The sequence below is a fragment of the Henckelia pumila genome, chromosome 2, assembly GCF_033568475.1.
Source record: "Henckelia pumila isolate YLH828 chromosome 2, ASM3356847v2, whole genome shotgun sequence".
In the NCBI taxonomy this organism is placed as follows: Eukaryota; Viridiplantae; Streptophyta; class Magnoliopsida; order Lamiales; family Gesneriaceae; genus Henckelia; species Henckelia pumila.
The window spans coordinates 9883667-9909164 of record NC_133121.1 but is presented as its reverse complement, the minus strand read 5'-3'; the positions used below and the strand labels follow the sequence as shown (position 1 = coordinate 9909164).

Genomic DNA, 25498 nt, shown 5'->3' with positions numbered 1-25498 from the left:
TGAAAGGCAATCCGTGTTCTTACAAGGATTAAAATGACAAAGTTAGTTTTGAACCATATGAATTAATAATTATTACTGAAGAAGCATTTCGTTCAACGAGTCTAATCTTTTCGTATCAGCAGCACAATTAGAAACTCAACTTCGGATGAGATAAAGCTAAAATCCAAATGCTATCCAAATATTTTTTTTCTAATATAAAGCAATGAACATAAGTTTTTCATTTTATATTTATTACACAGAAAAATATCTTTACTATTTTATTAAGTGTGTATTAAGAAAACAACGTTAATTATAAGCCATCACTTGGTTTCGACTGTTTCGAAATTTACCCTGTGGACTCTGGTTCTCTCCCATTCTCATGGAATGGCAGAGATAAGACGACCAAAGCACAATTTCACGAAATTGTTTTTGAAAAATGCATCAGCAAAGCTACAAGTCAAATTTACTTTGCCGTCACACGTCCATAAAATTTTAAAAAGCAATGAATATAATCTTATCAAATTTCGTTCAACAAAATATCCATCTTATTCTCATGCACTTGCTTGGCTCCACAGTAGTTGGATCTTTCAAACGCCGCTATACCTAGGTGAATGTAGAATCTCATTGAAGTTCATCCCCCACTCTCTCTACACTTTTACTAAATAGGGTACATGCTAATAAATTAACTCGATGTTTTAAGCGGGCACCGTGTCATGAAGCTTTGAGTTGAGACTCTGTACGACAGAATCGATGAATTCTTCAGTGTTCAAGTACATGTCTCTTGACACCCTGAACAAAAACCAGAACATGAGGCACTGAAAGAAGATATATTTCTCAACAGTAGTAGTATATTAAAAGTAAATGTTTGTTAAGTATTATGCAACTGCATTTGTATTCTGTCACACAGCAACATGAGTGCCAAAGTTGACTGCTAAATTCGTTAATAACATTATCGAAAATACTATTGACACAGAAAAAACACCTCCCAAAATTTCGTTCAAGGTTCTAAAATTCGCTAGGCGCTGGTCTGACGCTGCCTAGGCGGGGACTAGATATCGCTAGGCGGATTCCATGGTATAACATAATAAATCACATATTATAACTCCAACATGATAATATCAAAATTTAACTAATAAAATTCCACAGATTACTCTACTTCTTCTCCATAAATTTCTCTAATTATTATTCTCCATCCATATCCTAGGCCGATTTTTAGAACACTGGTTTCATTTATAGCAACTTCCTGTCAATCATTAGATGAGCACGTTATTAACAGTGAGAAACAGCCACTTACTTTGACCCATGACTCAAAATGGCGAGATCTTTAGTCATCTTTCCAGATTCCACTGTATCGATGCATGCTGCTTCTAACTTGTGAGCAAAATCTAACAGCTTCTCATTGCCATCGAGCTTGGCACTGGGAGAGATGTAGCAAAAACATATAAAGTTTAGTAGTTGAATAATAAAATTCCTGAGGCTTTTTCTATCACATGCTTCCTATAATGTTTTTCATGTTTTAAGCCTGGTTTCAGAGTTTAATCGCAATTAAAACGGAACAGAAACAAATAACTGCATCCAACTGAAAGCCTCTGGCTGAGTAGGAAAATAATTAAGCTGTGGCAGATTGGCAGGGTTTTATAAGCTCAAAAACAGGGATCCCACACCCAATAAATTACTAATATCCAGAGCAAAACTAACCGATGTTCTAAGCCTCGTGTCCAGGCAAATATCGATGCAATACTATTTGTGCTGGTTTCTTGACCTTTTTGATGCAACCTAAAATGCCGGGTCACAGTCCCATGAGCGGCCTCTGCTTCTAAAGTTTTACCATCACCAGAGAGCTGCAAGGCAGAAAGCAAAGATAACCCAAGTCACGAACACAACAAATTTCATGAGGTTACCACAACTTGTGCCAAATCAGGACTAACCAAAACAGACGTCATGAGTCCTAATGAACCAAATCCTGCAAGTAAATGGACGTCAGTAAATCTTCCGATATTTACGATATTCTATGCATCTTTAAGTTCACAAAACACAATCAGGACTTGAAAGAAACATGCGCTGACAGAAAAAACATTTGAATTTTAATTATCAAACTTATAACTTGTGATATAAAACTGCAAAGTAGATTTTATAAGGTTGTGATGTCACAGAGTGATTGATTCTGCAGGCATGCACAAATGTGAGAGCTCATTTTTTATGATCGAGGTCAAGGAAGTCTCTAAACACAATGGGTGATAAATACCTTGATACAGAAATTGAGGGACTAGTTTTTTTCGCCGACCCTTGATTCAAAACACATTGGAAATATGGAAAAATAATAAAAAATTAATCTTTTGCAAGATGAAAATCACCTTGGGCAAGCAAATCACTTTGGACATCTCCATCATAATTTTTACAAGCCCAAACATATCCACCTTCACTCTTCATTGCATATGCGACCATGTCATCAATCAACCGGTGTTCATACCTACACAAGGGCAAAGTTTTTGTTAAATAATAAAAATACAGAGAACAATGAAGATAGGCCAATTTACTGCCCTAAAAGAGAGAAAGCAACCATATCGAATGCTCTTCAAATTTTCCCTTCCACTTTTCTTCATATACCTCCTGAAATATATCCTTGAACCTAACAAGGTCAAAATGTTAAGTCAGTCCAGAAAGAAACTCTTTAGAGTGAAGAATGTTGAACAAGTATATTATGATTTTCAAATACCTGCCATCATACTTCTTAAGAATGGTATTTTTTGTACTCAAGTAGAGAGGCCACTTTTTCTCGAAGGCCATTACAAATGATGATTCAGCAAATGCTCGAACAGACTGAAAGTTAATCAACCGCATTAAGGTGGAATAAATTTGCATACGTCCCTTTGGAAAAGATAGCGTGTTTCAGGAGAATCAATAAAAAGACATACCTGATCGACATTAAACATAGAAAGGGCAACTCCGGGACCTTTGAAGTCATGTACATCCAGTTCTAGTGGTCCATCACCATTTTCTGGCACTAATAACCGAACAGAAGAGTTTCAATGTCACCAATCATTCTGAAATTCAGTATTTGATAGAACTACTGCATTATCATCTCACCAAAAACCAATTTAAGCTTTCCAGGTCCTCTAATGACTGTGTCAGTAGCACGATATTGATCACCAAAGGCATGTCTACCTATACAAATGGGTTTAGTCCAACCTGCAAAATGGGTAACAGTATCACAACAGTTCAAAATCTCACTCTTTCATTCATGGAATAAGAAGAAATACCTTACCAGGAACAATTCTAGGTATGTTTTTGCACAAAATAGGTTCACGAAAAACGGTTCCTAGAAAAAGGTATCAGGAAGAGTCTAAGTCAGTAAGGACAAGAAACAATAATCCTTTGATGATGGAGAACATAACAGTATGCTTTACATCCAGACCATTTAATATATTTCTGATTGTGCCATTGGGACTTCTCCACATATCTTTTAGTCCAAATTCCTTGACTCTGGTCTCATCTGAAAGTCATCAAACCTTTGTTCTTTAAAATCGCTAAAAAATATATAGATTGATGCATAGAATATGTAATAGAATAGCTAACCTGGAGTGATGGTAGCACATTTTACGGCAACATTGTACCTAAAGACAAAACATAAAAGCACTCATGTTGTCTTAGCAATGCAAAATTCATCTGTACTATAATACAATACACAATATCCTTGTTAGTGCGACATGCAACTGTTTATCTAATGGATCTTATAACATGAAGCTTCCAGTCAATCTAGAATCTTTGATCGGTTGCTTCTTCCTTCATGACTACAGTACTCCTCATAGATACGACGTTTCCAAAGAGGTGGTCCTTAAGATCATTAAAAAACAGTGTTCAACGAGAATAAACAATAAAATTCACACTCAACCCAAAGCAAAATATAATTTCAACTCAATTTAAACCTAATCCCCACATATTTCATTAACTTAAGAAATACAAACTGAAAACGTGATAAAGATGCTCCACAGAATCGAACTCCCAGCTACAAATTGAGAAATAAACAGACTTACTTAAGAGCAGCTTCAGCACTCTCCACAGTAACTTGGTCATCCGTTGCATCGCGATTCAATATACCTAAATCGAAATACTTTATATCCAGTTCCAGATACGGAAATATCAACTGTGACAACAAACATCAAACAACTAGTCATTAATTATTACTCGAACAAAACACACAAACGAAAAACGAAAAACAGAAAATAATACAAAACAGTGCTGCAATTCATACCTTGTCTTTGATCGTTTTCCAGATGACTCGCGTCATCTCATCGCCTAAACGACAAAACAACAAAAACACACCAATCAAAACGTCGATAATATCCAATAGTATCCGAGAATAGATTGCAATAATCGAAAAAATACCGTCCATTTCGACGATAGGGTTCTGAACTTGGATTTTACTGGCAGCGGCCGAAAAACAGCGAACTGAGGCGTTGGGGAGGCGAGTGAAGAGAGCGCGGGGTTCCTTGAACGACATTCCGGCGGAAAGCCTCGGATTCGAAACAAGTAGCGAGCTTGGGCGGCGGTATTTGCAGGCGAGAAATGGCGGAGACGATAGAGTTGCAGTTGGCGCGATCATGGCGGTGACGTTTGGCTTTTATAGGAAGCTTGCGGGGTTTAAGCTGCTGGAGACTTCCTTTCTTTTAACCACAGTGAAATGCCAAACTAATTATACATCTTTTTCAAGTCAAGGCAGTAAAAAATGTTCTCAGTTGTTGAAACTTTAAAACCCTATTTTCTAATAAACCAATTAAATTAATTATTTCTGAAATATTTGTATGGGAAAAAAATATTTAATTTTTCCTACTTAAAAGCCAACCTTTTAAAAGCCAACATACAATACACGACATAAATACCCATAATTCATCCTATATTGAAGGATGAATGTTTTTTTGTTGAGTTTATAAACTCTTTATAACAACAATTCATACTATTTTAACAATTTGGTGATTTTTAAATTTTGTATTCAATTTTCCAATCAGACTAATTTCCCTTACGCAACGATGTTGTATGCATATACATAAAACTTTTTTGAATATATAACTTTTTTATGTTATTTTCTGGACTACCATGATGAATTAATTATTCAAAACTTTATATTAAGACAGAAGAATATTTCGTAATTAAAAAAACTTTAAAAAGAATATAAGATATGATAATTAAAATGAAATTATAAATAAGTTAGTTGTACTCTATACATTTTAACATTATTTATATTGTACATTTGATTACGAAGATCTGTAATTTTCATTTAAGTTTCACTAAATTAATTAGTATGAAATGCAGATTTTTAATTAAATATTAAAGTAAGATTAAATCACCACATTTGTTTCTAAACCCAGATATATAAAAAAAACGTCCACCTCAATTATATCCTTAATTTTACACGTACACGTGTACTGCAAGGCTATATCTTGAAATTTCGGCTACTATACATCAATCATAAATAAAAATGATTTTCATTCCCCGAAAAAAATAAAAAATAAAAAATTCTCAACACCTATATGAGGTCAAGTTTGTAGATTTTTTAATTTTTTTTTTGGAATCAAGTTTGTAGATTGAGTAAATGTAACATCCCATAAATCTGAGCAGACCGAGGATGTGTTTGATGTCGTGAATAAAATACATGCACTCCATTCCTCACCTCAATCCAACTACAACCCCCACTCTTCTTCACTCCTCTCTCATCCATCAATCTTCTTGTACTCAAAACATCCATCCATCTCCCACTCGAAGCATAAATATTCGACATCAACACATATCCTCCAGCCTTTGTTTCCACCCTTTTCGACATCTTTTTGCCCGTTAAATCTGCCAAGCTCTCGTCTCCAAACATCCTACATCCACTCAGAAGGGCAGCTAAAACGTTCCCTTCCGGGGCACATGGCATGTTTTCGATGAACTTCTCTGCTTCAGAGAGTCGTCCTGACCGAGCCAACATGTCCACCATGCTCGTGTAGTGTCTCTCGTTTGGTTTTATGCCGTGAATCTTCTCCATAGAATGGAAATAGTCGAGACCTTTGTCGATTAGACCACAGTGAGAGCAAGCAAATAGGACTGACAATAGCATTAGTTCATTTGGAGCAACACATGAGGTTTCTTCGATTTCCTGGAACAGGGAGAGTGATTCTTCTGCAAATCCATTTTCTGCAAGCCCTTGTATCATAGCAGTCCAAGCTACCTCGTTCTTCATTTTCATTCGAGTAAAGATCTTTTTAGAACACTCTATACTACCAGATTTAGCGTACATGTCTAATAGAGCAGTGTCCACAAAAACATCCTGCTGGAACCCGAGTTTTACAGCCTTTCCGTGCACATAGCTTCCTTTCTCTAACGAAGCTAAGCTAGCACAAGCTTTCAAAACACTTGAAAAGGTAGATTTGCTCGGCTGTTCTCCGGACAAAATCATCTCATTGAACACTTCAAATGTTTCAACGAAATTCTCAGTTTCAACATAACCAGCTATCAAAGAGTTCCAAGAGACGCTATTTTTGTTAGGTATCTGATCAAAAAGCATTTTTGCTTCGGATAGTTGGCCGTTTAAGCTGTATCCAGAGACCATCGAATTCCAACAGACGGTGTTTTTTAGGGAAAGCGAGTCGAACATCAAGCGCCCGTTTTTAGTATTTCCACATTTGCTGTACAAATCAACGAGTGCGCTTCCAACAAATACGTTTACATCCATACCCATTTTCAGCACATGAGCATGTATATTCCTTCCCGCGTGTAAAGCCTCTAGACTTGCTAACGCATTAATCACACTAGAATAACACGACACATTTGGTTTAAAGGACTGATGCATCATCTGTCTAAATAGACTCAACGCCTCTCTTGCGTCGCCATTCTGACTGAACCTCGCTATCATGGCACTCCACGAAACATCGTTTTTTTCAGGAATCTCGTCAAAAATTCGACGAGCTCCGCTTAAATCTCCCATTTCAACATACATGTCAAGTATGGAGGTCCAAGAAATCACATCCCTTTCCTCCATCTGGTCAAAAACTTTCCTTGCCAAGTCAACTTCGCCTAACCTCAAATAAAAAGTGATCAAGGAATTTCGAACAGATATATAATCCTCAAAACCAATCTTAACAGTCATCCCTAGAATACATTTTCCTAATGCAAAATCACCCAACTCTCCACAAGTCCTAATAACAGAAGTAAAGGTAACTTCATTAGGCAAAACCCCAGATCGAAGCATTTTCTTGTACAGCTCCATTGCTCGAAAACTCAGCCTATTTTGAACACATCCACTGATTGCTGCAGTCCATGAAAACACATTCAGAAAAGGGATTCTCCCAAAATACCACATCGCTTCATCAACATATCCATGCTTCAGTAATCCCGAAATCAGGGCGGTCCAGGAGACCTCGTTTCTCTCAGGCATTTCATCGAACAACCTGCGCGCTTCACTAACATTACCCCACTCCAGATTCGCATTGATCAAGCAGTTATGAACGACTAAATTGAATCCATTAAACTCCTTCAACATCCGGTCTATTTCGAATGATTTTCTTGAGTCTAAATACATTATCAGTAACTTTACGGCAATGTACTTCTGCGATACGAGGCCCATTTTGAGCAAGTGGCCGTGAAGGACAGTTCCATGATTGATTAACCTCTCTTCTGTCAAATGCTGAAGCTGAGAAATGCATTTGCTCACGTAGGTTTTGAGGCTTTTCCCTGTTTTCAAAAGACCCATCATGCTGAAGATAGGCAGGTTACCTTATATTTACTCCACGCTGAGATTGCAGCAATGCAAACCTATTATTATTTACCCCCTCGAGTCGGGTTTGGATCGATAGATTTCAAAATTCTTTGATTTTTTTGAATGGACTAAAATAGCGTGGTGATAAAATTGGAAGAGTGATGAAGAGAACATGTTTACTTCGTTCTTTCTTTAATCTGGGGACCTATCAAAACTCATCATGTTATATATAAAAATATTACAAAACTTTGGTCTGGTACGTTTTTACACGATACAGAAACAGAAGGACCACTGTGGTACAACCGAAAATTCTGCCTTCATTCGAGCTCACGAAACCTAGCCTGAGTGATATTTCGCCTTCTCGACTTTCTAAGCCAATGGCTTTACTAATTATACAACCGGCACTTTCCTGTTCCGGCACAAACACGGCACTCTTCTGCGACGCCAGCAACGTGGCTCAAGCAATAGTTTATCCTGTCATTTAAGACATCCTGTAATATAGAGGTCACGTCAGGCCATTATACTGAAAGAAACCTCGTCCGGATGTTAAAAGAGAAAATTCAAGTGTAAGGACAAACATGGAACTGAACATGGCAAAAATATCCTTTTAAGCAAAGATTTTATGCACTGTGGCACATATATATTGCCAGCTTCAATAAAATTCACACTCGATGACGCACTAGATACAATCCAATAAAGCCAAATAAATTGAAAACAAACAAGAAAAAAAAAATGAGAATCCTACCACGAGCAGTTCATGGAGACCAAGTGGAGCAGTAACCATGTATGATACCCCTGGATGCTCCTTCGCAGCTTCCGCCGTTAGAGATGGAATATCCTGTCAAATTTCATAGTCATGTTCAACTACTTGGTTCCAAATTCCAATACATATGATGTTATCAAGAACCAGTGTCTAGTTACCCTGTTCCAATGTCTTCCAGGAGACAAGAAAAATGGACTCACTATAACACGTTTCGCTCCTTGTTGAACGCATAAATCAAAGGCATCTTTGATAGACGGAGCAGCAAGTTCCTAATTTGTAAAAGAATAAACTATTAGAAATTGAAACACGAAGTTTTACTGCCATCATTTATTCATATATACGGAAAATTCTTTTACTGCAGTTTACAATGTAAAAAAGGCTGTTGCTCGCCTAAATAAGTATGTTGAAATTTAATACCATGTGAGCAGGCTCCACGATAGGATATTTGGTTCTCTCTCTGAACATATCCACAAACTCATCTGTGAAAATGAAATTGAGTAAAATTAAATTACTAACATATGCTACTACTTCCAATAAACAGTGACTAAAAAATCGGGCTAAAAATCTATCAAAGTGAGCCTTTCCCTCTTTGTCTCCAGACGTTGTATCAAAAGGCCATTTTACTTGTAACCGAATAACCACTTCAACCCCATTCACATCCTTCCTTGGAAAACATCATTCTTATGTACAATATAGAGTTAAACATGTTGTTGAAAGTTGAAACAACACCCATCTCTTGATCAAAAGGTCTACCAAATAATCATGCAAAATTGTATTTAATAACGAAGTCTCAAAATTGTTAATTCCAACCCATGCTCGATCCCTTGTGCTCCATATCTCGATATCACACGAATCCGCTCGTTTTCACTTTTAGCTTCAAACAATAGGCAATACATTCGGCATACACCAAACTTTTTGCATCAAAATATATTCCAGAGTTGTTCAGCAATTTCTAAACTGTTCCGTAAACGAAGGGATAAAAATCTAAATTGCTAAACTCGCATTCACAACCAACGGTATTATATCACGAAGAAAAAGTAAAGAAGAAGCTTACTTAGCATAAGATTGGATTCGTCCCGACGCGAGCCATGATCAACAATTATCACTCCATCACCTTCAGCAACTCCATTCAGCGCCTTCCTGAAGCCACCATTTGCAGTGGCCAAACATAATCCCGATCGTAATTTCTCTGTTTTCAATGGATCTAGACGCAATTTCACAAAACCAGGAATTGCCCTAATCGGGCCTCTCCCAATTTCACTATTTCCGCATTTAATTCCGTAGAAAACGGGGATTAGAGTATGAATGCAGATGTCTGAAGTACCATTACACAGTATGGGAGTGCAAATATGTTGAAGACAAATCGAAAATCGAAGTAAGAACAGTGAATTCACCTGGGGAAAACAAGTGATGAGGATGCTGCTGCTGCTTCCATTGTCAATTCTCCAGGCCTCCTTTCAATGATTTCATGGACCTAAAACTGTACCCGCGTCGTAGGCTAGCAAATTCGTGGACGCACACGTGTGTGTTGTAGCATTTTTTATTTTTCTCATGAGAGCGGGCTAATAGCATTTCTCCTTGTGAAATTTTTATATAACACAAAAATCCCTATAAAATTATTTAGCTATTAAGTTTTTTTTTTTCACCTTTCAAAAAATTAGCTAAAACACTCTTGCGTCGAAAATTATATTTGTACGCGCTGGAAGTGAGATTTGTCATGATTGTTTTTATTTTTCATTACCTCAATGACACATATGATTTTTGAATTTTATTATTTTAAATTTTATGAAGTTGAAAAATACTACTATTTGAAAGAGTGAATTCACCACCTTACTAACCAAACATGTTATTTTTATTATTTTGTAATTTATAAAAATACATAATAAAAATCATTGATTACATTAGTGATAAACTAAATAAAAAATTAATATTCACAATAATAATTATTAATATTAGTAATATTTGAATACAAGATAAGGGTGCTTAAAAATCAAAATAAGCCAAGTTAAAGAAATTTATCAAAATAAAAAAATATATAATTAAGGAAATTTTAAATTTTTTTAAATAAATTAATGTTAGAGTTAACATGATTGATCTTTAATGGCCCACCTTACATTAGAACCGGAGTATTTGGGTATAATTTGATTTTACATTGTTAAAAATTTGATCTAAAACAAATATATCAATTATGCTTAAAAAAAATTTCCATAAAATTCTAATAAATAATTAAATGAATAAAATTATTATGAAAAATTTATTAACTTAGAATGAATGAACATATTAATAAAAATTCAAACCATATCAAAACATATTTATCATGTCAACCGAAAATTTTAATTTTTAAATCATTTATCATGTCAGTCATAATTTATTTACCGATATTTACTAATTCATTAATATAATTACTATATATTCATATTATATATATACATTATATATAATATAATTTATTCAAAATAGTATACGAAATGGGGCTTAAAATCAAATAAAATGAAGTTAAACTTATCATTGATAAATATAAAACTTTATAATTGAAAAATTGATTAAAAAAAGAATAAATAATTATATATATATATATATATATATATATAGAGTTCTTTTATGGTGCCCAACTCTATATGCCCAACTCCATGCCCACCATGTACAATATGTGATAAGTCAACTCATCAATTGTGTTGGTCAACTCACATATTGTACATGGTGGGCATGGAGTTGGGCATATGAGTTGGGCACCATAAAAGAACTCATATATATATATATATATATATATATATATATATATATATATATATATATATCATCTTGAATAATAACAATACGTGATTAATTTGAATCACTTGAGAGATATAATTTGAATCACTTGAGAGATAAAGTATATATATCATCTTGAATAATAACAATATGTGGTTAATTTGAATCACTTGAGAGATAAAGAAATGGATTTTGTTTATAAGATTAATTGAATAGTTCTTTAAATTTGCTAATGTTATTATGATTTTATTAATATTTTCATTTATTTAATATTTTCACATTATTATTACTACGTTTATTAATTATATTTCATATTATTAATTAAAATAATATGTTCGTTTAGAAAGTTAGTGAATTCGCTGTTTCGAATAATCGTATTTTTAAAATTTATAATATTTAAAATAATACAATTAAAAAAATCATATGTTAAAAAATTGGATAAAGAAAAATACACTAACAAATATTATGCTTAATGATTTAGGGGTATTTCAGTCATTTGAGGCAATAAAAAGTAAAAAAAAACATGACCAATTGCATTTTAAACGCGTGCAATACCAATTTTCGATGCAGAGGGTTTTTAGCTAATTTTTTAAAAAGTGAAGGACTTAATAGCTAATTCATTTTTTATAAAGGGTTTTGTGTTATATACGAATTTTATAAGGGTGCAGAATGCAATTAAGGGGGCAGTGTTTTGAATAAGTTTTTTTTTATCTTGAATTTTTTTGCTCTTTGGCTTTGCTTCTACTAGTATTTAAAATTTTAAATGAAAAAAGTACCATTTTATGAAGAAAAAAAAAACATTTATCAAAACGTCAAAATTCTTATTTAAACAATGTCTTTAAAATTACATCTTATGCGTCCAAATTAGCACTTAATATTTGATCTCCGGTGAAGGGTATCCTTGGGGACTATAGAAACTTGTTTTAGGCCAAGTGTCATTTTTCATTTCCTAAAACATGTTACCGAATTTCTATAGTCATCAAAGATATCCTAGAATCGAAAGATCGAGCTTATATATGTCATATGTGTATATAAATACTAATAATATATATTACTATTAATTAAAGTTAAGCACACAACACTAACCAACTTTTGATATGTCCGTGAAAATTTTTCATAATAACGAAATATTTTTTTATCTACTCAATTTCATATTTTACAAATCTATTTTAACAATATCTCTTATCTTTTGTTCATTAAATTTCAAATTTTGATAACTTTATTTTTAAATTATTTTTTAAACAAATATAATTCTTTTATATTAACAAGGATCGACTCCGAAGGAGACCCTCCGCATGAGTCAGGGTAGATGAGATCCTAGCATATGAGTAATACCCAAACTATGCATCCAATGATTCTTATTTTTACACATACGCGTAATTAATTATCTATTGTTGACGTGGCAAATCATGAGTCATTAGATTTATCATTGGGGTAATACCCATATGCTAGGTTGAAATCTACCGTCAGAAACTCATTGACCCATATATCATTTAAATCGAGGGATGTGCACGAGTAGACAGGGACCCGAGGGAGTGGACATCATGGTCCAACTCCCAGAGCTAACCCCCAAAATATTTCAGTGGGGAATATGCCCCACACGAGTATAGAACCCGCAACACAGAATAATTTTTTCTCGCGTCACCTCAAACCTAACCAACCCGCCTATTCTCCTGTGGGCAATTTTAATTATTTTACATATGACATGCAGCACGTGTGCCATAAGGTACTAGTATATATATATACACACACACATATATCTGATCTTATAAAGCATTAGACCCTTTGAGTGTTTGTTTTTGGTGTCTTGGTGTAACATTATCCACTTTTAAAACATGTTTAATTTTTTAAATATTTTTTAAAATCCATGTACATACTTCTATATTTTTAAATAGTCATATCACGTTTAATAAAAAAAATGGTGTTAAAATTGAAAATAAAAAATTATCATGTTTAAACAACAATTATTTGAATCATACTAGCATGCAGAGAGCACTAATATATACAAATGATTTGCAACTCTTTGTCTTCGTTGAGCTTAAACGGATCAATATAGGGTTGGGATAAATAATTATCATTAGCACTACAAAAATCAAGACACTGGTTGTATTGTTATTAACTGATAAGTGCAATTTAAACACTTAATTTTATATAATTTGATTTGGCTTTTGCTATAAATTGAGTGATGTTATGTGTATTTTGGTGTTGTTTTTGTGGTATGCAGAAAGTGGACGAAAGAAATTAATTGCATGAAAATAGAAGCATTGAGAATACAAAAGAGGTTGAAGAAGAAACAAGATATAATTTTGGAGAGCAAAGGAAGAGCCTAAGCACCAAAAAAGAGGCACATGATTTAGAAAAAAGATGTGAAGCAAAGGCGCCTAAGCGCCTGGACGAATATGCTGGTGCGAAAGAGTAGTGCCTAGGCGCTGCATCTTAGCGCCTATGACTGGAGAATAGCAGCGCCTAGGCACCAAAGAGAGGAATGAGACTAGCGCCTCAGCGCTAATTTAGGAGCCTAGGCGATGTCCTGCACGAAAAGAAGAAAAAGAGAGTTCGCGTAATTGAAAAGACTATATTTGTTTGGCTTTATTCATCGGGCTTCGAGAAATATAAAAAAGAGAATTTAACATACACGAGGGGGAGAACACATAATACATGCACATAGAAAAATCACACACAAGCGAGATCTTTGATTAGGAGAACGACACGTTCAAAGAAAGAAATTGGAAGAAAGATCGATTGTGAAAACGAATAACGCTGAATCTGAGGATAAAGACGTGGATTTGGCTTAATTATTTTTTCTCTTTTCTCTCCTGTTTTTGAAGTTTAATGTCTAGATCCATAAACATGCTTTGATTTTGTCTCTTTTGCATTATGATCAAAGTTTTTATTTCTAGATGAATGACGTAGCTTAGTTGAAACGATTGATATGACTTTTTGATTTATGTGATTGAATTCCTCAAGTTTAATTGTGTTTTCTAGATTTTAATACTTTTAATTTACTTGTCATAGATTGAATTATAAATTTATTTAAAATCTGAGACTCGAAAGAGCAGATTTTGAATAGGATCATAGAAAAACACACTGTTAAATGTTTATATAGTTCGAGAAGCGTATAACAACAGCAGAGCTTAAGTAAGAACATCGTTTTCATAATATCATTAATTTTAGATTTTTAATAGGAATATTGAGATTAAAACCTAATTGGTGTATTCTATTTGTTAATTGAAAAAGAAAAAACGAAATAAATAAGTGTTTTTGGATATTAAACAAGTGAAATTGATCATGAACATAAATTCGATAGTAGTAATAATCATGAAAACTAAGTGAAATATAACCTTCAGATATTTTTCTCTCATTAATATTCGTTCATTGTGTGCATTCTCTTCATTCCGTAATTGATTATTAGTAAAAGTTAAAAGAAATCTTATTCTTTGATTTCCTAAATAGAATCTGGTCTATTTTTATTACAAGCATTAATATAATTTTGAATACATACTTCTTGTGAGAACAATATTTTACTTATATTATATTAAAACTTGACACCGTGCACTTGCGAGAAATAAAATACGCAACATCAATACTATTATTATTAGATTGAGAATTTAATAGACTTGAGTTGCATCGTTTTGATTTATTGTCATTTTTGGTAAAACGATAAGTCTATATATCCAAAAAATGAGTTATGGTATTACTGGTAGCTAGAATTTTAAATGAAATAATAATAGCTCGAGTTTATTCACAAGTTACAACAATTATTTACAAAGAGATAAAAATTCCCAAAATATATATTTTTTTAAAAAAAGATTGTAAGTATGGAAATCACGCCCCAATATATAAGAAACACTTTTAGATTATATAAGTCGATTGTTCAAAACAATAAACAGGGTTTATTATTCAAGAGCCATAGTTGTCAATTTTCTAAACAAAAATAAATTAATAATTAATAAGCATATGATATCAATGGTTCAAAGTAACCTTAGTCAATTATTATTTAAAAAAAATAACCTCCCGCACGTGTTTTTCACGGAGAGGTTATTATTATCTTTTTTAAATGGTTGACCAGATGTCTAGATCCACATATCCAAATATCCCTTCAGAGCACAAAAAAGTCGTGTGTTTCACACAAAAAAAATGTTGTACTACATAAAACGTTTAATCAATTTATAAAAAAGGGTTGACTCCGAAGGGGACCCTATTCTACATGAGTTAGAGGCCCATTGGCTCATGCGAAAGGTAAATCCAGGGATGTGCACGCGCGGAGGGACCTGAAGAAGGGAGCACATGACCCAATCCCCAGAGCATACCCCCACAATATTTCAGCAGGGAATATGCTCTACACGAGTATCGAACCCGCAATGCTGGGAAATTTCTTTCCACGTCACCTCAGAACTTACCAACTCGCTTATGCCCCTGTGGGCACGTTTAATCAATTTAGTTCAACCTAGGGATGGGATCGGGTCGAGACCCGTCCTGTAACCACATTACCCGATAGGAATTGAAATTTTTTTTTCTTCCGATCCAGCACCTGAAAAGTGTCGGGACTCCGTCGGGTCGGGAGAGGGTAATCCCGAACAATATTTTTTTAAAAATAATTTCTATGAAAATATTTTTTTAAAAAAAAATATGAAGAAACTCAAATAATTTCTTAGTACATTACAAATAAATTAAAATTTCTTTGTATATAACCATTAAAAAACTAAAATATCTTGTTAGTACATTACAAATAAACTAAAACAACTACTTGATTAATACAATAAAAAAATCCATATAATTATTCATAATAATAAAAAAAATAAAAATTTATAACTCAATGTTGATATTAAAAAATATAAATATAAATATAAAAAAATAATTATATGGTAGATAATTATAAAACATTAATATTAAAACAGAAAATTATAAAAAATTAATTTTTTAAATAAAAATATTATTAAAAAAATATTATTTATATATTCGGGTCGGGTCGGAAATCCCGTCGGATAGAGTTGCCTATCCCGATCCCGATCCCGAAATTGATCGGATCGGGAAAAATTCCGACCACTCGGGTCAAAAAAATTCGGGACGAAAACGGGTTGGAAATTGGAAAGAATCTGGATTTTTCTGAAATTTTCCAGCCCTAGTTCAACCTATTTTGACGATATTACCATCGTGGTAAATCCAATGGCTGTCATTGGATTTAAAAATATTTTGATGTGAACATAATCATTGTTGTTTTAATGTTTTTTTTAGAAATAATGCAGTACATCGTTTGAATCAGAGTTTTACATACTGCGTGTCCGACGAAATGTCAATTCGACTCTAAACAAAATTGTCAAGAACAAAATTTTACCATAAGAATTAATCATCATAACATAAGTATCGGAAACATCGAAAATCATTTTTTGAATAATCTCAAAAGTTAACTCTAAAAAAATACAATCTAAAACTGATATTGTTTCACAAAAACTTATGTGAGACGGTCACACAAGTCAATTTTACGAGATATATATTTTTATTTTATTATCCATAAAAAATATTACTTTTAATTATAAATATAAATAATATTGACCCGTCGCGTCCTGTCTCACAAGATACTAATCTTCTTGTGTTATAGATTGACTATAGTCTATACATATAGCAATTGTTGGATATATGGTAACGATAATTATCATAATTTTTAACAATAATATTATTAAGAAAAAACTGCAATTTTAGTTTCGTATGCTTGTTATTTTGCGATTTTGGTCATTTATTTTTTCATACTTCAGTTGTAGTCTTGCATGTTTCGTTTTTTGACAATTTCAATCTTTTTTCTTCGAAAATACTTGCGTGGTACTATATATGTCAGCTTCACATCAGCACTGTAATGGTGCCACGTCAGCGCCCTATCGAAAAATAGACTAAAATTTTTAAAAAAAGATATCGAACTAAAACTAAAACATAAAAAATAGAATACCAAAATCGCAAAAGCGACAAACCTACTGTACCAAAAGAACAATTTTCCTTAATACTAACGATCCATTTTTCCTACCAAATTTTCCTTGTAAACCCTCCTTTCTCTCTCAGGCTCTGCAATTTTCCCCTTCTTATTTTCAGATAATATGAAAGAGTAGAAAACTGGCAAACTATCATATTGTATGTGACAAAACGTAGGAGAAACAAACTTCTTTGTGTTGGGCATTCATCGAAGACCTTCGTTATACATTGATGCACAATTAGACGAAACAAATGGATCAAAACCCTAGGACCCAGTTGTGATTTTGCCAGGTTTTGCTTTATCCATCTCGATTTTAGCACGTTTTTTGCGTGATTGATGGATTTTTCGTATCAGTTTTTATTCCGGATATTTATCAGGTCTTGATTCTATTGGGTTTATACAATTTTTTTAAATCTATTTGTTTATTTATTTTTGCTGTGATTGGATTGTCGAATCAAAACTCCAGTGATAAACGTGTGTGTGTGTGTTATTTTTTGTTGGTGGATTGTTAATAGAGAGAAGTTTGCCAAGTTTTGTTGAATTTATGGCTTCACTTTTTTCTTCAATGAGTTTGGTAGTGATTATACAATGCTGGACTGCCAGGGATCAATATAAATAGTTTCTCAGCTAAATCTTTTGTAATGTAGCTTTGCATGCTTGTCTTTACCTCTACTAATTTTCTACTATATAAGGACCGATTTGGTTAAGGTGCAGCTTTTGTCAAAAGAAATGGAGCTTGGATTGTGTGTTTTAAGGACCAATTATAGAAAGGGATATGTCGGGGTATTAGTTACGTCGTATGGCATTTATTTTTAACGGTCTCGATAGTCTCGGCAATTAGATCATCTAAATAATTCAGATATAATTTTAGTTATAACAGTAAACAGAGTAAAGACAGATAATTCAAGGAAAGCAACTGACAAGAGTTATCCTTTGAGCTGTTTTCAATCATTCAGCTTGAGTAGACTTACATATGGAATAATGATAGAAGATTTTGAGATTCCGCAGTTAAGTTTCCATTTCACAAAATTTAATGCTGAGAGAGAAATTAATTTCCTCGTTTTTTTTTTACTTCTCGAATGCCACGTGTTAGCATGTGCTTGAAATCCATTAATTGATTCGCCTGAATTACTGTCGTAGCACACCGACATCAAACATAGATCCGAAGCAAATACCTACCACGATGAATGTCTGTTCTTTGCTAATGATATGTCAGAGAAACCTACTCTGTTGCTTCCAATGTGGCAATAAGCATTTTATACCTCGGCATCATCCCCAATATTCCGAAATTGTAAAAAAGAATAGGATTTTTTTATAGACTTCCTGATTTGGTAGAAACTGAAAGAGCGCAATGTTTTGAAATATATTGAATTCGAATTCTAATAAGTAGCGGGCTTGAACTTAACTGAATATGAGAAAAAAATTCCATTTGCAAGTCTTGGTGAGATTCTGCCCCTAAAAATCCTGGTATATTCCTAGATAAAGTCCTTTTTTTTTTTTAAATCCTCTTTCTGTCTCCCCTTGTGTTATATTTTTTTGGAAAATTCACAGTTATTTTGAAAGCTTATGTGTAACGCATCTTTGAGCTTACTCTAACTTTTTCGAATACCGATACATTTTGAATTGTTACTTGGTAATTGACGATGTTAATAAGAGTTTCTTGTCATAATAATAGTTTCCCATGATTTATTTATTGTTTTGTTACTGTTGAAATCAGTGTCTGCCGAGTTATATATTTTTTACTCGTATCCTACAGTGGCTCTAACGGCCTTCTATTCTGGTGCACATATTTCAGGTAACTACTATTCTCGTCAATTATGCGAGTTAATCAACGCTCCTGTACCTCATAGCAACAAGTATATAACCTTTGCTACGACACATCGATAATACATTTTACTCCATCGAAAGGATTTCATGGAAGCGAGAGTTTCTTCTCAAAACTTACGCATTTTGGCTTCTGATTTACTCAATGATACTGAGAAGAAAGAAACCAGTGAAGGTGAAGATGAGGATATTGACCGGAACCATAAACATCGTAAACGTGCAGCACACTCTCAATCGTTAGATGGGGATTCTCTTGATCAGTTTTTTATTAGACCTTATAGGAAAAGGAGTAAGCCTTCTGAAAATGGTTATCGTGACAAAGGCAATGACATGACTTCAGGGAGAGAGCTGCTGTCAAGGTTTGAAAGGAGACGTCCAAATCAGTCCCCATTTTCCAGAGTTCACATGGATTTAAATCAAAGAATAAGTCAAAATCAGCCACTTCCTCGTGAAGTTCACCCTGTTAGGAGTAGGGGAAATGAACTTGGGTCATGGGTCCCGCGTGATTATAGGCTTGGCTCAGTGGAGCTTACATCTCATATGTTTCCTCTAGGACCTGTTCCTTCTGGTCTGGTTGCAGGTAGGGGGATGCCAAACATCGCTAATGCACAGAGTTTGTCTTGGAATGCATTTGGACTGCTTCCAGGAGCACCTAATGGTGGGCTGGATGCACTTCATTCCTGTGGCTTGCAAGCGGCTCTTAGGCCATCTATTAGCCCTTCAGTGAATATTGGCTTTCCACGGAAACATTGTAGAAACTTTGAGGAGCTTGGGTTTTGCTTGAGAGGGGACTTATGCCCAATGGAGCATGGTGTTAATCGTATCATTATTGATGATGTTCAGGTGTGTGTACCATCCATTTGTTTAATGTTTATTACAGTGAATTCACATCAACATTTGAAATGCTTCATGCAATTTTTGGAAATTTTACTTAATTCTGGTTGTTTATTATTCAAGAGTTGATTACTTGATTAAGGTGTTTCACATGTCTGTGTTCAGTAAAAATGTAACATATTATGTATGCTCATTGCTTGTGTACATGGGTAGAATTTGCCACTTCTAGATTAGTGATAATTCTTTAATTTGCCTATTTCAATGCCCATGATCATTTATATTTAAAATGGTTTGTGCTGTCCCTCGTATTTTCAATGGGCTCAGCGTGTCTGAACTGCGTTACTAACATTTGTTTCTAAAATTGCAGAGCCTTTCTCAGTTCAATCTCCCTGTTTCACTTCCTAGTTCAGAGCTTCTGGGGACTTCTGCTGGACAAGGTAGTTTAACTGTAACTGCTGCTTCTTCGGATTCTTTTGTGAATGCATGTTGCAAGACTGGAGCAAATCAAGATGGTTTGGGCCTGACATGTGGTTTTGCAGGTGATTCGTTGGTAGGGGGGTCAGATGTGTATGATCCTGATCAGCCTTTATGGACAAGTGATAACCCTGCAACTCCATCACTCCTATCACTTAATCGATCCAATGTTGACAAAACAGAGCCTTTTCTGATTATGGACCCTGTTGATAGACCACACACTGAACCACGTGAAGGATTTGATGAGTGTCCGGCCAGAAGTGCCACTGCTTCTGAATCTCGAAGCACATCGGTGTGGAGGAGAATAGGTAACTCAAAAAATAGATTAGGGGTGACGGAGAAAAAGGATTCTGAAGAAAAATCTCCTAGTTATCTTGAACAAGACACCAAAAGTGAGGAGGGACTAAACACGGATCTACAAGATGCTTATCGATGGGAGAAGCAGGTCAAGGTAACTGATGAGTGTCCCCAAGTTAAAGAAGTGCCTCTTAGACCATATAGTAGTTTTGGTCGTGATGCCCAAAAACCATCACATAAGGCATTGTGTACTCTGTTCGTCAATGGAATTCCCTGGAAAGACAACAAAAGGGAATCTCTTCACTCCCATTTCCAGAAATTTGGTGAGATCATTGACATTAATATTTCAAATCGCAGTGAACGGGCTTTCGTTCAATTTTCAAAAACAGAAGAAGCAGAAGCTGCCTTGAAGGCACCTGATGCTGTAATGGGGAATCGGTTCATCAAGCTCTGGTGGGCAAATCGAGATAACATTCCAAATGATAGGATAAACAGTGGCTGTTTGTCGACAACTTCTCGTGGAATGACACTTGGTCCTGCTTTTTCCCACCCTCACGACAAACGAAAAGAATATCCTCATTCTGCAGGTATCAATGATGGTAGCATCCATACATCTGTTTCTCTAGTGCCAGTCTATGATCATCCCAGGCCTGTTAGCTATAATGGTCCCAAATCCTGTTCTATACAACAAAAGAAGCTGGAGAATTTGGAACTTTTGAAGGAAGAAATTCGTAAAAAGCAGGAGATGCTTGATCAGAAACGAAATGAATTCCGGCGCCAGTTAGACAAACTCGATAAACAAGTAAGCAGCCAGATTTCTTCATCCAGCCATGATAGAATAAAATGTTTTGAAGAAGTTTTTGGATCCTTACCCTATTATTTGTCCTTTTCCTTGCGTAAATTATTTCTAAATAGTAAGCATGTAGTATGTAGATAAAGTTTGCGTGTAAATTGATTGACATTTAATATGCTTATCTGCTTTGGTTTTTGTGATTGTATTGCCGCCCCAGTATTACTTGCAAAGTGAGTCATAAATACACTTGTCTGTAAAACTCCATGACGGAACTTAATCATGTGTGAAAATTGTAAAGCATATAATTCCAAGAATAAAGCTCTAACTCCCTGAAAATGTTTTTTCTTTTGCAGTCTGCAGGTTCAAAAGCAGAAACTGCTATATCATCACCAAGAATTAACGCAGTTGCTGAGAATGTTGAACCTGCTGAGCATGCTTTGCCACATTCCTCTTCACCTTCTACTTCAGTTGCACACGAACTTTCGAGCTTGAAACCTTCAAGTCATCCTTGGGCACCTCCAGCACCTTCTGTTACAAACAGATTCAAACTTGACAATCGCCCCAAGGCTTTCAAAATTGTCTCACCGTTACCCGCCGGACTCACAAATGTAAATCCTATAGCTCTCATCTTATTTATTTTCATCTGTTTCTCTGTGCTGGATTACTTTTCAGGCATATTATTGTCTAGTACATGTAAAGGTGTTGCTTTTGAACTTTTAGACTGCATTGGGATGGAGTGATCTGAATTCGCGAGATAGGATTTGATATGTGAATTTCTAACGATTCCATTTGTGGAGAATTTGAATTCTACTATACTCCCTCATGTCCAAATTTAAATTGAGGTGAGAAATTTCAAATTCATGGAATTCAAAACCATTCCAACAAGTTCCAATCCTTTAACCCAAAGGAACCCCTTATGATCTCCTTCCAATAGCATAATTACTCATGTAATATTCGGTTGGTCAAAAAAGCACAATTGCCTTTGTTGTCAATGTGGGAGATTCAGAATTTAGACTTTAGAACTTAGAATTGTACTATAAGTATCATAAAGAACTTTTCTGAATACAGTATTTTCGTTGTGTTTCTTCTTTTTGGTTAGATCTGCATGAATTCGTGTCATTATTCCATCTTATAATCAATTATAAATCTTTCTTTTTAGGCTGCTGCTGCTTTGGAAGAACATTTCAATACTTACGGCAATCTTGCTTCTGTGGAATTGGAAGAGTCGCAGCCCAAAGAGAGTAATGATGTTCCATCATCCCCTGGCATTTCAGCTCGAATCTCTTTCGCGACTCGTCGATCAGCGGAGAAAGCATTCGTAAATGGTAAATCCTGGAAAGGCCACACTTTGCAGTTCACATGGCTAAAATCTAATACTTCTGGCAAAGAAAGTGATGCCCCTTGTAATCCTTCAGCTCATCCGAAAATGCCCGAAGTAACTGCAGCCATTCATTCTCAGAATTCTGCTGCCTTAGAAAATGGTGAACCAGAAAATTTTACAGCAAGAAGTGGTGTTGAATCTGCTGATCCGCGTAAAGATTTTAACTCTGCTTAGAACATGCTTGAACCTCGATATTAACCAAAATATATACATGTTTTCTTGAAATTCTCGGGGCTGCTGTTACTACATTGAGATAAATTTTTGATGTGAAATTAGTGTATAGATAGATTCAGTTGTGTTTTCATCTCTTGGGGGAAAATCGAAGGTGGTGAAAAAACAAATTTCAACTTTTTTCAAGGTATTTTTAGCTTATATTCAATGACATACATAATTTCTGTACGTTGCATTTTGCATTTTTTTTCCTGCTTCTGCTGTTATCGAGCCTAATCTTGTCTTTGTTATGAGTCGGTGGAGTATGAATGTTCGTGTTGATGGAGTAAATGAGCGTGAAATGAAAGGGTCATTGTTCGATTCTCCCAACATTATATGTTGGCAGACCATGACATAACTGGGGTTTGTGCCGTCCGTGTAACCGTGTTCACGTAGTGTTGATGAATGATGAAGTAAATGAACCATAAAGTAAATGAACGTATGGTCCGATTCTCCGGACATTTCTTGGCCGAGCGTGTCAATTTTATTTATTTTAATAATATTATTATTATTTTTGAAAATTAGTAAGATTTTTTATTCGTAAAAAAATTCATGCAGTCAGTCATATAAAGCTTCTTATGTAAGATATATCTAAATTGATAAAAAAATTTCATGTATACGAAAATAAAAATTGTTTATATGAACTATCTTTTTCTTCCTTTTTTTTTTTAACATAAAATTTATCTAAATTAATTAGCTGAGCACCTCTCTAAATTTTAGAGAATGATTAAAATTATCATCTTAAATAATTATTCTGACTAAAATGTTTTTCACATATTAATATGATTGCTCTATGTAAATTTTGAGAATGATTAAAACTAGGAAAAACTGCAAATTTAATTCTGAATATTTGTCACTTTTCGTATTTCAATTTTAATCTTATATGTTCTATTTTGATTTAATCTTATATGTTCTATTTTGATCTTATATGTTCTATTTTGATTATCTATGTTTTCATATTTCAATTTTAATCTTATATGTTCTATTTTGATCTTATATGTTCTATTTTGATTATCTATGTTTTCATATTTCAATTTTAATCTTATATGTTCTATTTTGATCTTATATGTTTTATTTTGATTATCTATGTTTTCATCTTATATGTTCTATTTTGATTATCTATGTTTTTATATTTCAATTTTAATCTTATATGTTCTATTTTTGGCAATTTTGATTCTTTTTATTCGAAAATGTTTATGTTCTATTTTTAGCAATTTTGATTCTTTTTATTTGAAAATATTTACGTGACACTATACACGTCAACTCCACATCAACAAAACATATTTCAATTTTAATCCTATATGTTCTATTTTTGGCAATTTTAATCTTTTTTATTCGAAAATGTTTACGTAACACTGTACACGTCAACTCCACATCAGCACTGAATTAATGTCATATCAACGTTACGTCGAAAAAAAAACTAAAATTACAAAAAAATAAAAATAACGGACTATAACTAAAATCTGAAAATATAAAAAATTGAAATCGCAAAATTACAAACATACATAATTAAAAAAAACAATTTTTCCTTAAAACTATCAGCTTAAATAATTATTCTAACTAAAATGTTTTCGACATATTAATATGATTGCTTAGTATTTTTGAACAAAAGTACTTGAATCCCAAAAGTATGACATATATAACAACACTACAAAACATAACGTGCGCATAAAAAGCTGAAAAAAGGGCTCAACTTTGACAGGAGAACATCCCATATATGCATGCAGGTTTACTAAAAGAAGCGTATTCAAAATCAAAGAGGAAATTAAACTTTTAAGTTCAACAAAAAAGAAACTAAATGGAAGCATGGGGAAGTACAATGCAAATGTTCTTCAATCATATTTAACAACAAACAAACGAAAACAGACACAATACAAACAGCAAACACGTACATTTCTGCATTGTTGTTGTTATTATTATTATTATTAGGACGACATCCGGTCGGTTCAAGCAGGCCGACCGGCACCAGCACCAACAGTCGGGCCCGCTTCTCGTCCTCCTTCCTGTCCTTTAGCCTTGATGGTCTCTCCCACTTGCCTCGTCTTCTCCCCGACCTGAACCGTCGCCTCCTGCACGCGTCGCTTGGCGTAGTCCAGCGGCTCCCGGCCGGTGGCCTGGCGGAACGAATTCAAGACCCACGAGAGAGACGAGAGCCCCGTGAGCCCGAAAGCCCCGGAAGTCAGGAACGCCGTCACGGCCCCGGCGACGAGGATGGCGGCGGGAACCAGAACGGGGCTGAAGATGAGGAAGACCGGGGTGGCGACGGCGAGGCCGATGAGAGATCCGGCGAGCGTGATCCCGGCGAGGGCCAGGAGGGTCCCGCTGACCGGAAGGAGGGTGACTATGGCCAGCACTTGGGAGGCGGAGGGCCCCTTCTGCGGGAGGATGTTCTTGAGCCCGCCTTCGTATCGCTGCTGCTGCTGCGGGTAGAGTTGGTACTGCTGGCGCTCCCGCTCGCGCTCGCGTTCCCGATCCCGATCCGCCATGAGAAACGAAGA

At 34.6% G+C, this 25498-nt stretch overlaps 5 protein-coding genes across 8 annotated transcripts; 1 reads left to right on the top strand and 4 right to left on the bottom strand.

The window, feature by feature from the left end:
• Nucleotides 1–460: 460 nt before the first annotated feature.
• On the bottom strand, nt 461–4657 carry LOC140880444 (isocitrate dehydrogenase [NADP]-like). The gene is made up of 15 exons (XM_073284885.1): nt 4366–4657; nt 4232–4275; nt 4014–4123; nt 3556–3593; nt 3395–3472; nt 3245–3298; nt 3067–3168; nt 2895–2983; nt 2696–2799; nt 2540–2608; nt 2334–2449; nt 1908–1942; nt 1678–1820; nt 1274–1396; nt 461–768 (listed from the first exon to the last, which is right to left on the bottom strand). The coding sequence occupies exons 1-15, from the start codon at nt 4580–4582 to the stop codon at nt 675–677; spliced, it is 1416 nt and encodes a 471-aa protein (XP_073140986.1). The 5' UTR covers nt 4583–4657; the 3' UTR covers nt 461–674.
• Nucleotides 4658–5444: 787 nt separating this feature from the next.
• Nucleotides 5445–7781, bottom strand: LOC140881504 (pentatricopeptide repeat-containing protein At2g13600-like). The gene has a single exon (XM_073286865.1). The coding sequence runs from the start codon at nt 7706–7708 to the stop codon at nt 5549–5551; it is 2160 nt and encodes a 719-aa protein (XP_073142966.1). The 5' UTR covers nt 7709–7781; the 3' UTR covers nt 5445–5548.
• Nucleotides 7782–7911: 130 nt separating this feature from the next.
• On the bottom strand, nt 7912–10010 carry LOC140881505 (sirohydrochlorin ferrochelatase, chloroplastic). Of its 4 annotated transcripts, none has more exons than XM_073286866.1 (6): nt 9869–10010; nt 9529–9734; nt 8892–8953; nt 8633–8743; nt 8457–8549; nt 7912–8202 (listed from the first exon to the last, which is right to left on the bottom strand). In XM_073286866.1, the coding sequence occupies exons 1-6, from the start codon at nt 9907–9909 to the stop codon at nt 8098–8100; spliced, it is 618 nt and encodes a 205-aa protein (XP_073142967.1). In that variant the 5' UTR covers nt 9910–10010; the 3' UTR covers nt 7912–8097. The 4 variants fall into 4 exon arrangements, with proteins under 4 accessions (XP_073142967.1, XP_073142969.1, XP_073142968.1 ...); XM_073286868.1 differs by having other exon boundaries at nt 9529–9614; XM_073286867.1 differs by having other exon boundaries at nt 9529–9710; nt 9869–9985.
• A 7244-nt stretch (nt 10011–17254) lies between these two features.
• Nucleotides 17255–23164, top strand: LOC140882074 (zinc finger CCCH domain-containing protein 41-like). Its single transcript, XM_073287822.1, has 6 exons — nt 17255–17477; nt 18983–19854; nt 20213–20282; nt 20385–21418; nt 21763–22017; nt 22569–23164. Exons 2-6 carry the CDS (start codon nt 19102–19104, stop codon nt 22962–22964), a joined length of 2508 nt encoding a protein of 835 aa, XP_073143923.1. The 5' UTR covers nt 17255–17477; nt 18983–19101; the 3' UTR covers nt 22965–23164.
• A 1782-nt stretch (nt 23165–24946) lies between these two features.
• Nucleotides 24947–25486, bottom strand: LOC140877194 (oleosin H1-like). The gene has a single exon (XM_073280726.1). The coding sequence runs from the start codon at nt 25484–25486 to the stop codon at nt 24947–24949; it is 540 nt and encodes a 179-aa protein (XP_073136827.1).
• Nucleotides 25487–25498: the final 12 nt, after the last annotated feature.